Source organism: Pyxicephalus adspersus, chromosome 6 (assembly GCF_032062135.1).
Source record: "Pyxicephalus adspersus chromosome 6, UCB_Pads_2.0, whole genome shotgun sequence".
NCBI lineage: Eukaryota > Metazoa > Chordata > Amphibia > Anura > Pyxicephalidae > Pyxicephalus > Pyxicephalus adspersus.
In genome coordinates, this window is record NC_092863.1 from 12,769,510 (window position 1) to 12,785,516 (window position 16,007).

A 16,007-nucleotide genomic window follows, 5' to 3' on the forward strand; every position below is an offset into this window, starting at 1 on the left:
GATTAAAAGATTTGTAATTGTTATGCAACTTATTATAAATGCTGTTTTTTTACTAATCAACAGTAAGTGACGCACTGGGCAAGTCCCTTATAAATAAGTGAGCTGTAAAAATTACTTGAACAGTCTCAAAATATATTACAGCTGTTCTCCTTTATTCTTGCCCCATACATTTGGTGTTTCTACCAAATGTATATAATACATTTATTGGAGCCCCGATACAACCATATGTTCCATTCCAGCAGTTATTACCTGTGCCTATAGCTCAAAAGATTGTGGGCAGCCCATAGCTAAATAACCTGCCCATTAGATCTAGAACAACATAATTTGTCCATGTGTCACCTACTTTTGGAGACACTTAAATAAAGTATTACATATGTTTTGCAGAAAAATATTTTTTTCTATTGTATTTAGAGATTCAACAAGGTGTGTTCACAGATTTTCCATTCGATATTTCTCCTAAACTATGCCTGGAATCTATAACCTGTTCATACCTGCACTCTTCATGATACACAATACTGGAGTATTTCTACTTTGACCTTTTCTAAGTGGTCGTGTCGGGTTGGGTCAGATCCTCTTTAGTCTTTTAAAGCTTTAAAGCTGTAGCTGCTGTTCCCTTAAAAGAGAACTTTTTCTGATATATTACATTACATCATTTTTAATTTATTATTTGCTGCTCCATTGGGGAGATTATCCTACATTTCCTGTTCAGGAAGAGAGAAGAAAAGTGTAAAGTGATTCTAATAACCCCCATAAACCACCTATATTGTGGGGACAACTATACAACTCCACAGATAGTCAAACAAGAATGTAGGAAAATTGCTGCTGTCAGAAGTCTTAGACTCAGATTAATCATCTAACACCAAGATACCATTATCAGAAATTAGTAAATTCTAAGTTACAAATATTTTCCAGAATTATTGACAATTTTTGTCCCAAGCAAAAGTCAACCTTCTTTGAAAGATATATTAACTATAGCTAAAACATACACAGAGTGCTATACTTCATGTTCAAGGAAATACAAGACTGGGAAAGTAGTTATATTTAGCCAGGGATGACAGCATTCTGGGCAAGATTGTTAATTAATATGAACCCTACTGGTAGACCTCATGATACCGGCATCTTAAGAAAAGTAGTGATTTGGAAAGTATTGGCCACCATTTGTTTAGACAGACTGATAAAGCAAGCATTAAAACAGATAACCTGGTTCTGTGTCATACTGACTCATTGACAGTGGTGGGTGGATTACTAAACACACAATGAATTGTGGATGTAAAGGTAGGTCTGTAGGAGTGCCTGATGTCTGAGTTCTGTACTAGCCAATGTCTAGGTCTGTGGCTAGTGGCACCACCGTTTCATGTTGAGTCAACTGTCTCTAATAAACCAATTCTGGTATTAAAGGTTGCATCAGAATCCTTCTATCTACATTTTAATACCCATGCCCTATCCCGTGCCTAAGTCTGTGGTCAGTGATGTGTCTCAAGAATACAACCTAGCTAAGGTCGTAGCCTTGTTGTCTGTGGGAATGCTCAATGCCTCATTTCTGTACTATCCAGTGTTTAAATCTGTGGCCAGTGGCGTCACCCTTTTATGCAGAGTCTACTGTCTCAAATATTAAACCAATTCAGGTATTTAAAGTTGCATAAAAAGTTATATTTTAACATCCTCGCCCTATCCAATGCCTATTTCTGTGGTTAGTGACACCCCCATATCATGTTAAGTTAACTGTCTGGAATAGTTAACCAAGTATGGTATAAAAGTTTGTTATCCACCTTCTAATTCTGATGTCTTAGTCTATCCCTTGTTTGTATACTTGTTTGTCCTAAGCCAAGAGCCTCTGTAACGCTACTGGTCTTTTATTGTACACACTTTTCGTATCCCCAAAAAAATGTACTTTGATTCCCCAGTCTCACAGTATGGCGCTATGGGTGCACAGTGCTTATTATTACAATATTGTCAGTATATTGCACCATATGGTTTTTATGCCCACTATACCTTTTGGGCTGCATTTACACATCAAATTATTCTTGCCAAAGACAAATGGTATAGAGAATAATCTGACGTGTACAGTGGTGTTTATTGATCCACGCTGGCGGATTAATGAATGACCGATCGGGAATAACCATTGTTTATTTCAATGGAAAGGTGCTGCCTTCTTGTACTTGTTCAGTCATCTGTCATTAGAAACAATCAGAAACATTAGCCTTGGACACATTCCCATTGTCCACAAGAATGTCAATAGTGTCCAACTATTACAAACAAAATTCCAATTTTGTCCAATTGCTTGTCTCTCTTCTGCCAATTCTCACTTAATCCAAAAGTGTTAGGGCGCTAGTGCAGGAGAACCCATTCCTGCTTGTTATCCCAGCCATGGCTTATAGGGAAAAATGATTTATTAATAGGTTACATGTATGAATAGACATAAACTCGGTTTGGGGAAATAAAAATAGTTTAATAATGTTTGAGAAATGCTTTTGTGAAAAAATTGGGCATTTTATTTGTTTTTGCTAAATTAGAGGGAACTGTAAGCTATGTCATAGGGAGAAGATATAATTGTGGTTAAACAGCAGGATGTCAGACAGTTTGTGTGGGATAAGTAGCCATTAAAATGTTGTTTTTTGTAATTTAAAACATTATAAATTTGTTATCCTGGCTACAGTTCTGCACAATTTTCCTGCATCACAGTTCCTATTATACCAAGCATGCTTTTTTCTTGTTTCATCAAAACTTGACTTGGTTAAAAATGGTGTAGGTGACATATATCAAGAGTACAACCCAGCTCATTTAGTACCCTTGTAGTGTGAATACAAATACTTCATTTTTTATTTAAAGCAGGGAACAGCAGATATTTACTCATTCTTGCAAGACCCTTTAGGATTTCAGTGTCTGTCAGGCTTGCCATAAGCATCCTTTTGGCTCCAACGTATTGATTTCCTAAACTAAGATTAAAAACAAAGGAATAGAGCAAGCTTGGTATAACAAGAACTGTGATGCAGGAAAATTCAGCCAAGGTAAGTCATAAGTCTAAATATTGGTAAGTCTAAATTCCAAAAATAAAAAACAATATTGTTTACCTTTTCTTATTTCTCTTTCATTCCACAGGGCATGGGCAGTGTAACTGTGGTGATTGTATCTGTGAATCAGACTGGACTGGTGAATACTGTAACTGTACTACACGCACAGACACTTGTATGTCCAGCAGTGGACTCTTGTGCAGTGGTAGAGGAGCGTGTGTTTGTGGCAAGTGTGACTGCACCCAGCCTGGCTCCTATGGGGACACCTGTGAAAAATGCCCTACCTGTCCTGATGCGTGCACCTTTAAGAAGTGAGTGAAAAGACATGCAACGAGAAAATATAATAGGAACAAATTCCTGTAAACTCTAACATATGACATGCAACATTCTGTTACAAGCAGTTTATTAAAATTTAGACAAACAGACATACAATATACTAAGTGCTGGTTGAAAAATAAAAGGGAGGGAATTCTGATTGGTTGCTCGGGGATATAAAGACAATTATTGCTATTTTTTTAATACATGAGGCCCACTGTGATTTATTTATTATTAAGCATAACCAATACTAAAACAAAAAAATCTAATATCAGGTGCTGTATATCCATATCACAGAAATACTTCTAACATCCATGCAAGTAGATATTCCCACCCCTATACAATATCTGCCATATATTGCCATATATTTTTCTTTGCTGAGCATCCTATATTACAGTGATTTTCAACCACTGTTCCGTGGCACACTAGTGTGCCGTGAGAGATCTTCAGGTGTACCGTGGGAAATTATCCAATTACCATTGTCGAGTGCCTGTGCTGTAGTGACTGGCAGAGTAATGTAATACTCTTCCATGTCAGTGGGTGGCAGTAGGTAGCTCAAGCGCCTTGTTTATTTTTAGAGGAGAGAATTAGCTACAAAGTGTAATTTTGTAACACTTTTGATTTGTGGTGTGCCGCAGGATTTTTTTAATGTAAAAAATGTGCCGTGGCTCAAAAATGGTTCAAAAACACTGCTATATTATATTGCGTAGTATTTCTTTACTAGGTTCACATGCTGGGAAAAGTTCCTGTTTCGAGCCTATCAATAAATAAAAATCATGGCTATTTTCTTTTACCTGTAATGATTGCTTTATATAGGGGATGTGTGGAATGCAAGAAGTTTGAGCGGGGCCCTTGGAAAAATGAATCCATGTGCAAGAGAATTTGTCGAGATGAGATTGTACCTGTAGAGGAACTTGGTGAGTATTCAATAAACTAATGTACTGAGTCAGTAATTGAAAAGGTGTACTAATCATACCACTTACTCTAACTCTAGAAGTGTGCCCCTGATAAATACCCCCCAATATTTTATCCCTAATCCTAACACTAACCCAACTCCTTAACTAAGTTCTAACACAAGGTAAACCCAATTTTACATGCACACAGACTACCTTGTTCTATTGCATGCACGGCTTATCTTTTGCTGATACATGCAGCCATGCAATGAAGACATGCTGTGCAGATATCAGGCCACTAAGATGAATTCACCAGTGCAGCGTTTACCTTTTTTCTTCATATTTTCTCTTTCCCATATTATTTATGTAATAATTTGTATCTCATACACTATTTTCTCCTTAGTGGACAATGGCAAGGATGCTGTGAACTGCACTTATAAGGATGAAAATGACTGTGTGGTCAGGTTTCAGTACCATGAGGACTCCAGTGGAAAGTCTGTACTTTATGTTATCAATGAAGAAGGTAATCTCACATCTAAAGGGTCAGCCTCAAACAAAGTAAAATTAGATTAATGTCTGATGTCAATTTTTCATTAATAAACCTGGCCAACTTTAATAATTTTACAATAAATAATCACATTTTTGTGTAAGCTTAGCCATGAATGGTTATTGCCAAAACAAGACTGGTTGCAGTGGGCAACATTCCTTTCTTTACGTTTGATATATATTGTATATTTTCTTAGTAACTAGGATTTGTGCTTTTATAAACATTAACCTCATCGTAGATGTTTAGAATAACAGTGCTATTCATGGCATGCCTCCAATGTAAAAAATGTAATAGGCCAAAGCATACAGCATTTGTAAAGATCCACCTGTAGACATTTTTTAGCATAGAAAGTGTTACATTCAAAGTTTTTGTCTGATGTTAATCAGTAATTATGAACATATACCGCCCACTCCAACTTTTAGTAACATGTCCCAGAAACCAGGAGGCGAGTGAGAAAAAAAACAAACTTTACAGGAATTCTTCCAACCCCCTCTAACAATCTGTAATATATTTCCTCATCAGTGCCCCATACTTAACTCTTGTGTACCAAGCACTGTCAGTCTCGAAAAAGCTATCTGGAATCTGGAAGCCTTGACATTTATGTGTGGTTGTAAAGTTTTAAACAAATTTTAGAATTCTCCTCATAATTTGTAAATTCTAGTTTAGTTGTTGGGTATGTGGTTACCAGTGCATTTTTTTCCTTTGTGAGAAATTGCACTGTTGTGGCAGCAAGGGTATCTTCACAAGATCTCTTACAAACAATTTGATATAGCTGTTTAGGTGTAGCTTCGGTAAAATGCAAAGTGATTTCATTTTTAGTAGATTTAAAGAATATCTGAACCCTAGCTACTGTTTGAAATATATAACTAAAGACTTCAATGAACAGATTTATTATATTGTGTGTCATTTTTGTCTATTCTTTACTATTATCTGTAATTCTATCAGAGAGATTTACCCTCACTTCCTGTGCTTCTAATAAATTTACAAAGGAATTCAGTCAAAACAATGTTTCGACTGTCATCTCATATGAGGGATAGTACATATTTGTGTTATTATTGGTTACCTAAACTGTCCAGCTGTTGAAACAAGCTGGGGGAGATCTGTAGGCAATTAGCACTTTGCTTAATATTTTGTCTCTTTTATTCCACACAGAATGCCCTCAGGGTCCTGACATCCTTGTAGTTTTAATGTCCGTCATGGGAGCCATCTTACTAGTAGGTTTGGTAGCACTGCTTATTTGGAAGCTGCTCATCACCATCCACGACCGGCGTGAGTTTGCCAAATTCGAAGAGGAACGAGCAAAGGCTAAGTGGGACACGGTACGTAAAGAAATGTTGAGGAAATCACACTGTTAAATTCCTGTAGTGAAAAGAAAAGTAAATAATTTTCTTCTCCAACTGATTTGGTAATGAAAAACACACTTCTAGTTTAGGAGTAAATGTAGTGCAATGAAGGAGTAGTTATGGTAGACATTAATAATTTTCTTCTCCAACTGATTTGGTAATGAAAAACACACTTCTAGTTTAGGAGTAAATGTAGTGCAATGAAGGAGTAGTTATGGTAGACATTGTAGTGAAGGGGCAACTGTGGTAGGCATTGTAGTGGAGGGGCAGCTATGGTACACATTGTAGTGAAGAGACAGCTATGGTAGACATTGTAGTGAAGGGGCAGCTATGGTAGACATTGTAGTGAAGGGGCAGCCATGGTGGGCATTGTAGTGAAGAGACAGCTATGGTAGACATTGTAATGAAGGGACAGCTATGGTAGACATTGTAGTGAAGGGGCAGCCATGGTGGGCATTGTAGTGAAGAGGCAGCTATGGTAGACATTGTGGTGCAGGGGCAGCTATGGTAGACATTGTAGTGAAGGGGCAGCTATGGTGGGCATTGTAGTGAAGAGACAGTTATGGTAGACATTGTAGTGAAGGGGCAGCTATGGTAGACATTGTAGTGAAGGGGCAGCCATGGTGGGCATTGTAGTGAAGAGGCAGCTATGGTAGACATTGAGGTGCAGGGGCAGGGGCAGCTATGGTAGACATTGTAGTAAAGGGGCAGCTATGGTAGACATTGTGGTGAAGGGGCAGCTATGGTGGACAATGTAGCCTAGTTATGTTTATCCACTTTGAATAATTTTATCTCCTTTGACCTATTTTTAGCTGTAACATTTAATGTTTAAAGTTAAAACATGGGGGCTGAAGGTTGTGCATAATAGGCTTTTTCATATTTTTATTACATTCGTCAGATATAATGTTCACTAAATTTGTGGGAATGTAAAAAACATGCCAAAGTAAATATCAACTAATAGCTTACACACTGGATATGTTTGACATCCCACCCTTAAGCAACACTAAGCTTGATTATGTGTGTCAGTATACACATATGTAAGTGCATGTATGGATGTTTGTGAAATCTTATCCTAAGGGGCCTATATGCTTCCATTCCTAGCTGTTATCCCATTATTTTTACTGCTGTGCCACTCTGCACCAAAACAGAACCATTGGAAACGCTACAGATAACATTTTCTACTACAAAACTAACATTTCCGTAGAGATGGAAAGGGATGGAAAAGTCAGACTGCCCCATTTATCTATAAGAAGCATGTAGTCATGTCCACTGGTGGTTTTTGAGAGGGACCATGCTGTATATGAGGTCTAGTTTTGATAGCTAATGTGCTGGGAGACCAATAATGGGTTATATATGCATAGGTACGGTTGTATTTGGTAACTGAATTGGAGATCATTGGTATGTTGAAAGATAACGCACATATTCTTATTATTATTATTACGCAGTATTTATATTGCCCCGAGATATTACACAGAGCTTTACAAAGTTCATATTCTTATCACTAGCTGTCCCTCAAAGGGGCTCACAATCTAATGTCCCTACCTCAGTCTTTTTTTTAGAATTTGAGGACAATTTTGGGAGGAAGCCAATTACCCTTACTGCATGTTTTTGGAATATACCATATAAATCAACACCTCCTCACATCAGCATACCAGAACAGCTGTGCACTGCCCCTTGCTATACATATATGTTTTTTTAATTTTCTTCAGGACCAATTTAAATTGATTGGGCTGTTTAGCACTTTCATAGGTGTAAATACAGCCTTAGCTAAACCTACATTACCCACCCCTCGTACATCCTTACTATCTAGTATAAACTAACTTAGAAACTCTGATAAAAGATTACCTTGAACAAAACCTCTGCTTATGCATTTTTTTTTTATAATATGCTTACTTTGAGTTGACAGGTTTATTTTTACACCCAACTCCCGCAATGTTGTAACAAATTTGATATTAAAGAAAGCCAGGAGAATAAAATAATTTGTAAACAGCATCTATTTTCTGTCCTTGTACAAGATGAATGCTTAGCAGGAATTATTTAAATTTTACTTGTTGCCATGGGGAAATTAAAGACACAGTAATGTTTGTATGTGTTTCACAGAAAGCTTTAAAGAGATAAGCGTTTACATGATCCTTTACAAATGTATCTACCTTATAAGTACATATTATCATCACAATTAAGTGGACTTTAAATATGCCTTCAGCCAGATCACATTTTTGTAGAATCAACAAAATTTATTCAATCATTAAAAAAAGAATTTACATTTCATGATACATGTGATGTGTATCCAGTCTCTGACGCGTTTCACGGAATCTGCTTCTTCAGGAATAAAAGTAAATGTAAGATGTGATTTTACTGAAGGTGCCTGTAAAGTCCACTTTATTTTGTTGATGGATTGTTAACGTAGGGTTTGGATGTGGCACCGGATTCTTTACCTGTCCCTTGTTATAATAATAAAAAAGAGTATTGATTACATTATAAAGACTTTAAAAGGGAGATGTAAGCATTCTTCTAGCTGGAGGCCTCCATTGGTACAGGTTATTAATAATATTTAAAGGAGTTGCAAGGCACATGCACAGGAGAAGAAGGACCTGGCTGGGAGTTTTTTCTTACCAAGGCTGGTGGGGATAGGAAGAGCAGGAGCTGTGCATAATGTAGTTAGTTCACTAGTTGGAGTGGTAGGTGTTCGCTTTAAAGGACCTTGTGGCCAACCTAAAAATTTGCTGGTATAAGCCAATAAAATCAAGCATCCTAAAGCCAAAGAAAGTCATCCAAATCCATTTTGGGCCTCCAAAAGATTTTAGCCATATTGTACATGCATGCAAAGAATATTTCCATATTATGGCAGACCTACCTGGCAAAACAGATCCCTTACAGCGCTGTACTGTCTGGCTGCATCTCCAATGCTTCAGTCTTCATCTGGTCTTTTTCTGGGTCTACAGCAGTCTTTATTGGTTTGGTTGGGATAATGGAACTTCACCCGACACAAAATCGTGCTGTTATTGCACACTAAATTTTGTCAAGCCTTTTGCTTAGTGGGTCTGTTTAATTAAAGCTCCCCAAGTCTGGGGAAGATAGATTATCATGGGTGAACCTGGGTGATCCAGCAAATAGTATCTGCAGAATGTATCTCAATGCAAGCGTGGACAAGGAATATGGTAACAAGGCAGACAATAAATACAGCAAACCATGTTAATGATTTTTCTGGTGTACAATAGAAAAATCAAAATTGAAAGAATGATGTTATTGGGTTTTACTTGTTTGTAATGTCTTTTGCTAAAGGTATATATAGAGTTTATACTGGATATCTGAAGTACCAAGCGTGAAGGTATCCATAGTAACACATAATAAGCCAGTGGCTTTACAGTAGTATATGGACAATCATTTCTAATACAATTTTTATTTCAGGCTCACAACCCTCTCTATAAAGGAGCCACTTCTACCTTCACCAACATAACATACCGTGGAAATCCTGAATGAATACCATCACTGGATAACTGATAACCAATTCTTGGCCAACCGGAGAACTGAAAATTGTGAAGCCGAAGAAGTCATTTCTGCTGTTTTTGCATCCTCAATATTATATTAGCACAACATTTTGCAAGATGTGAAGCCCCTGTGGCCATCAGACTATTTTTGATCTACAAATAATTTAAAAAAAAGTTCAGGACCTTATGATGGGTCTGTTTACTGAAACCTGAACAAGATACTTCCACCCATTAAATCCCAGATTATGAGGACACAAGATGGTCACACTACACAAAAAATACTTCAGCCAATAGGATGCTTCAGAACGGTCAGAGAAAGAGAACGTCTGCTGTCAAAGATTCTCAGGAATTCCATAGACTAAGTTCTGATCACTCCACCCTGTTATATTCAGCAGACCCCTGTAACAGGACTGAGCTTGTGCGGCTACACCCTTTTCACATATCAGAATTTTTCACTTAAAGCAAGATCTGTAGCTTGCTAAAGAGGAAGAAAAAATTCCAATCTTTTGCACACAGCTTTCCAAAGATTTAGGTGTTCAAAACCTATTTTCTACATATGCCTGTTTTTATTTCATATCTATGTACTGTGTCCCAGTGTATTTGCCATACAATCTTTTTTTTTTATCTGATCAGTTTAAACTTGAAAAGTTTAGTTTATTTTTATACACTAGTAAGAATTGTTTTAGTATATATCAGAACAAATTTCACCAAAAAAGTGTTATGTACTGATGCAAAGTCACCAATTGGGTGAGTAAAGAAAAATGAGGAAACTTTTTATAGGTAAATTTGTTTGCCTTTATATATGGCCTGCTGAAGTTCAGCAAATGCTCCTGTATGTTTACCTTCAAATATCTAATCTGGCCACTATGGCATTTCCTGGAAATATGTAAGTACCTAAAATACATGGCTTGTCTGCATCTTAAAACCTAATTCCATTATTTCCTGTTCTAATAGGATATTCAAAGAAATCTCTCCAGAAGGTACAAGGACAGCATTTGAACCTAACAAGGGTTATTTATAGAGATATATAACCCTTTGCTCTCCTATCCTAAACAAATTATGTTTTTGCTACAGTTGGGGTTTAGATTGCTTGAAACAATTGTGAATGATGTTTCATACACACAATGTACTGATCCCACCTCGTACCGCTTTATAAAAAGAATAGCCTGATCTGTCCCGGGAATATACCAGATATTCTAATAATGAGGTGCTGGAATTGAGCAAGGCTATTGTGTATGATTTTTCCCATGATTGTTCCCAGTCAAGCAAAGGTTGTAAGGTGCCTACAACTCAATAGGACAAATGTGGTATAATTTATTAAATCTTGCTTCATAGAACATACAGCAAAAAGTATTTTCTTCCCTCATTTATTGATATGTTGATTTTAACCATGTGCAGTTTAGTCTGCTTTAACCAGAACAATTCAGAAAATGGGAAAGTTTGATAATTTTACTTTATTCTATGGAGCTACGCTGGGTGTTACTATATTGTGAATGGACTTAAAATGCACAATAATATGAGACAATAACAGACAAAAATAAGGTACGCATGTTTCATATTAAGTGTTTTGAAAATGTCACAAAAAGTACCAGTGCCTTAAATTTATGTTCCCTCAGCGATATCACTGAATTTTTTAATAAAACTCAAAGTACCTAAGTTACAAAAATCTGCATCTTACAATATAAATTGTCTACTGAACCAATTTTTTTAGAATGAAGCGTATGATCGGTAGGTAAAAGAAAAAGGCTAGAGAGTATGTGAAAGCACTGTACTATAGGAGATACCTCTAGACAATATACATAATAGGCACTGTACATATCATTTCTGTAAGAAATTGTTCATTCTTATTGTATGTTTGTTTGTAAATTTGCTGTCTTTGATTACACTGCCCCTCTGTGGACACTTAGTAAAACTGCAGATGTTTTATTTTTTACTTTACAGATATGCAGACATTACATGGAAAATGTTCACACCCCTCCTTAAATGTATGCACTATTTAAAACAAGATATTGGCCTGATTTATTAAAGCTTTGAAAGACCGGAGAGATAGACTATGGGTGAACCTGAGTGATCCAACTAGCCTAGAATGGATTTCTTAAAAAATCATGTGCTATTAAATGGACAATGTTTTAAGTCCTGGACTGGCTTTACTCCAGGTTTTACTGGACCGCCCAAGTTCACCTATGATAGTCTATCTTCTCCAGTCTTTGAGAGCTTTAATAAATCATCTTTCATATATAAAGATCGATGTTATACAATGTGGTGAGAAAACTTCATGGCAGAATTCATAAATGCCAATCACCTTTAAATACACGATTAAGAGAATCATACCATACAAGATTCCGAAATGATTACAGCAACCAATAAGATTTCAGCTGTCAGTGTGCCAAGGCGGACATGCATGGGTAAATTATTGGTTGCATGATGAAAACAGACACCATAAAGTAATCTCAGGGATCTTTTTTTTCAGCGATGAATATTCAGACCCTCTAAAGACACTGGATACCTCATAAGAAGATCAGAACATAATGCGAGATCTCCCTGTTATTTCCTATAAACCAGTGTGGTGATGACTTACTAGCTTTATTAGCACACATAAAGGGAAATCAGATGCAATTTCCAGCTTTTCTGACTTGTAAGGGTTGTTGAACATGATATATTCTTGGCCATGATGCCATGATCAGGGCTATAACTAGGGCTTCCAAAAGTTAAATATATTCATTATGATGCACAAAGACTTTCTGGTAAATTTATTAAATATATATACCGTATCAACATTTTACACAGCTCTGTTTAATAGGTGATGAAAATAACAAACCAGTAAAGTACAAACTGTGACCCAGGAGTAGAAAAGCACCTTTTCCGTTATCCCCTTTATATCTGGATGATATTCATTAGATGTGGCCTTCATCTGATCCCTACTTCCAGAACATTATCTTCTTTACTAAGGGTAGTGTCTTACATGGAACAAGTATTTTACCTGGGGTTTATATGATCTTTTCCATCAGCTAAGCTTTCAAAGTTGTGTGACCAGTTCTATTTAAAAGACAATGTCAACCCATCTGCTGCTGTTTTTTTTTATAACCTATATGGTAAGCTGGGAACATCAGAGGGGCAGAAGACCTTGTATTCTGTATGTGAGAAAGCTTTTCTGTTACACAATGGCAAAAAGTAAAAACCACACATTCTCAAAAGTGTGTTTGACTCTTTATTTATTTATTTTTTATTTTTATTTTATTTTTTAAGGGATGCAGTTGTTTCATGCATGTTTCTATGAACAAATATGAGATGAGAGACTATAATAGTGGTATTGGAATGGAAAAACAATTTCTCTCAATTCCTCACCAGTGGACCATGCTGCAAGTGGCATGACGAACATTTAGATTTTTAATCAGGCCTTGGTGTTAGGTAGTTGGTGTCATCTTAACAAATCAGATTCTAGCTGCTTTTTCTCTAGGGAAGATATACATCCTATACATGCTTACCCTCTACTGGTAATTGCAGAAGTTGGATGAAGTTCATTATTAAAAAAAGGAATATTTCCAACTCCTTCAACAGCTACTAAAAATGTGTTATTATGTGGGAATACTTGGGAAAAAAACTATATTATTTATTGTATAAGATATTATTACCTTTACTCCTTGATATATTATGCTGCGGATGCTGCTTAATTATGTTTTGACAGCAATAGCATAAATTAGGTATAGATCCTTTAACACATTTTTTTGTGGGTGTGCAGCTGTCATAATTACCAAAGAGCTTTCTATAATGTTCTTTGAAATGTAAAAAAAATGTACATTTTCAGCAATTAGCACTGCTCTGTTCTGAGCTGAATGGTATGCTTGCTACAATAATAATTAATTCTGTAAAAAAAAATTACCGTATATCTGGGGTATAATGATGAAGACATGATCTGGTTTCTTAAAATTCAAAAATACAAATCGCAAATGGGAAATCTTCTCTGTGCTTATTGCAAATCTAATTATTGTATTAGCTGAAGGCATGAAGGGAGCACAGTCCAAACAACTAACTCATCACTACAACTGACAGCCCCATTGACCTGCAGAGGATACAGGAAGGGATAGGCAAAGTTTGGACATATTTTGGTTTTGAATGTCAGAATGGCACTGCAATTAGTCATGGTAGGATGGTTTAGGAGGGTGCTGAAGGTATTACCAGACACCCCACAATGTACCATGAAACATCTTTTTAATGCAGCAAGGTTGGTTTAGTGGCTTGCTCTCTGGCCTTTGCGGTGCTAGGTCCCACTTTCAAATCTGCTTGTGTTTGCGTGTGTTTCCATTTGGCACTCCGACTTCATCCCAAAAACATGCAATTACCGTAGGTTAATAAGCTTCCCCCTAAAAATTGGCCCTAGACGGTGTAAAAGATATATGACTATAGTAGATACATTAGATTGTAAGCCCCTTTGAGGGACAGTTAGTGACATGACAATTGTCTTTCTAAAGCGCTGCATATTATGTTGGCGCTATAAAAATAAAAAGTCAATAATAATGCTGGCCCAAATGGGTCAGCATGCCCAGAGGTCAAGACTTCAAAGCATTTGCCTCCCATTTACTTATGGAAAATCAACAAGTACTTTAGATCTAGCAACCTGCATGACGTTCAGTTTTAAATTTCCGGGATGATGTTGCATTTTGCAAAGCATAGACCGTATCAATGCTATAACCACCATCAGGACCAATGCCAGGCATCCAGGACTGCTCCTCACTGTTACAGAATGGAGATGGTTGTGGTTTACTGCTGGTATAGGTGGTCTCACTAATTCAAATATAAGTCTATCTATATTGTACTTAATGGTATCTGTCCTATAAATCTTCAAGCTGCTGCCCCAAGGGCCTATATGGCAGCACGTCCACCCCCACTCATTTTGCCCGAGTCTTGAAATAAATCTATTAATGCAGCAAGCTCCGGGCTCCATGGAGATGCTTTATTCTGTAAATAACTTGAGCGTGGGAGAGGCGTGTGTCAGTGTGGGTATCAGTGTGTCAGTGTTTTAGTGTGTGTTCTGTCATCCTGAGAGTGCTGGGGTCTTCACCTGTCACTAGTCATGTCTGTAAAGAACTCCTGACATGTCACCATGTATGCGAGCTTAGCTCGGGTAATGTGCAAGCTGCGCACTTTATATAAGTCACTGGGATGGTGAGTTGGCTGAGATGTGACTCAGAGAAAATATTTAAACCTCTGTGTTGTGATACATGAAAATCTTGTAATAGGCATTTGTGTGGATAATCACATTTTGAAGGAGGCGTGAGTAATACAACAAGCAGTTACACAGATAATTGGGGTTTATACAAAAAAAATATAAAAGAGGAAATTCTACTGTTCTTGCCAGTGGCAGCTTTGTTCTGTATTCAGAAATGTTATGTCAAACAAAAACCCACCCAAAACTATTAAAAGATAATGGCCTCTTGCCTAAAAAGTGATAATACTGATATAAAGAGGTCTTGTTTAAAGTGGAACTATGGGCAAAACACAAACTGGAATTTGTCAGCTAGGATGGTGGTAGGATTAAAAGAGCCTGCTGTGTTTGTTAGTATGACCACTTCAATAATCCAAATATTTCTGATGATCCTGCCTGATAAACTCTTGGTGATGCATTTCTAATAAAGGGATTCCAGTACTTCTGAAAGCATTGAAGTTTTGTCACCCATGCACTTAGTGGTTTATTGGCTTTTACCCTACTACAGTGTTTCTCAACTTTTTTTTTAACATGGGGGAACCCTTGAAATACCTTTCAGATCTTCCCCTTCTAGAATCAGCCTACTGTGCAGTATGGTGGTCAGTAGGAAGGCTGCCTTCTACATTGCTGGCTATTGGGAAGAATGTCACCCTTACAGCTGGCCAAAAGCATCATTGGTGTTATCTAAACTGACTTGAGAGGCACAAATTGCTCAAGGAACCCTGAGAAACCTCTGGAGGAACCCAGGTGGGATACAAAAGGCTACTACAATACATGTAGGTCTATATCATTACTGCTAACTGTTCTTGTTGAAGAGGAAGGTGAACCTGAGGATCTTCCCTCCACCTCCACTATAGTTGTTAAATACCAGTAGTTAAAAAGGAACTCTGATACAAGAAAGTAAAACCCTGTCTTTACCAAAATGGGAACCTGTACACAAAGGCATGGAATGAAAAAAGATATGGCGGGTCAGTAAATGGGAAAAGGCTCAGCTTTAATTTTTTTCATTTTCACTCTGCCTCCAATTTAACTAAACCATTTACCTTTGTTTTAACAATGGTAACTTTACTTGATTTGTAGTAGAACTTTGCATACTCGTCATTGTAATTTGATTGATTCTTTGCTTTTGTAAGAAGTCTGCACAGAGTTTGGGGTCACTCTATAGGTATTTGATAGGATGCTTATATGGTAAGTGTAGAACCTCTCA

At 37.0% G+C, this 16,007-nt stretch overlaps 1 protein-coding gene across 1 annotated transcript in view; it reads left to right on the forward strand.

Moving 5' to 3' along the window:
* ITGB3 (integrin subunit beta 3) overlaps nt 1-12,791 on the forward strand; it is a 42,750-nt gene extending 29,959 nt beyond the window's left edge. Inside the window, exons 11-15 of the mRNA XM_072414594.1 lie at nt 3,100-3,322; nt 4,143-4,243; nt 4,623-4,742; nt 5,919-6,085; nt 9,518-12,791. Coding sequence (XP_072270695.1) covers nt 3,100-3,322; nt 4,143-4,243; nt 4,623-4,742; nt 5,919-6,085; nt 9,518-9,589 — 683 coding nt within the window. The 3' untranslated portion in view covers nt 9,590-12,791. The remainder of the gene's footprint in view (nt 1-3,099; nt 3,323-4,142; nt 4,244-4,622; nt 4,743-5,918; nt 6,086-9,517) is intronic.
* The last annotated feature ends 3,216 nt before the right edge of the window (nt 12,792-16,007 follow it).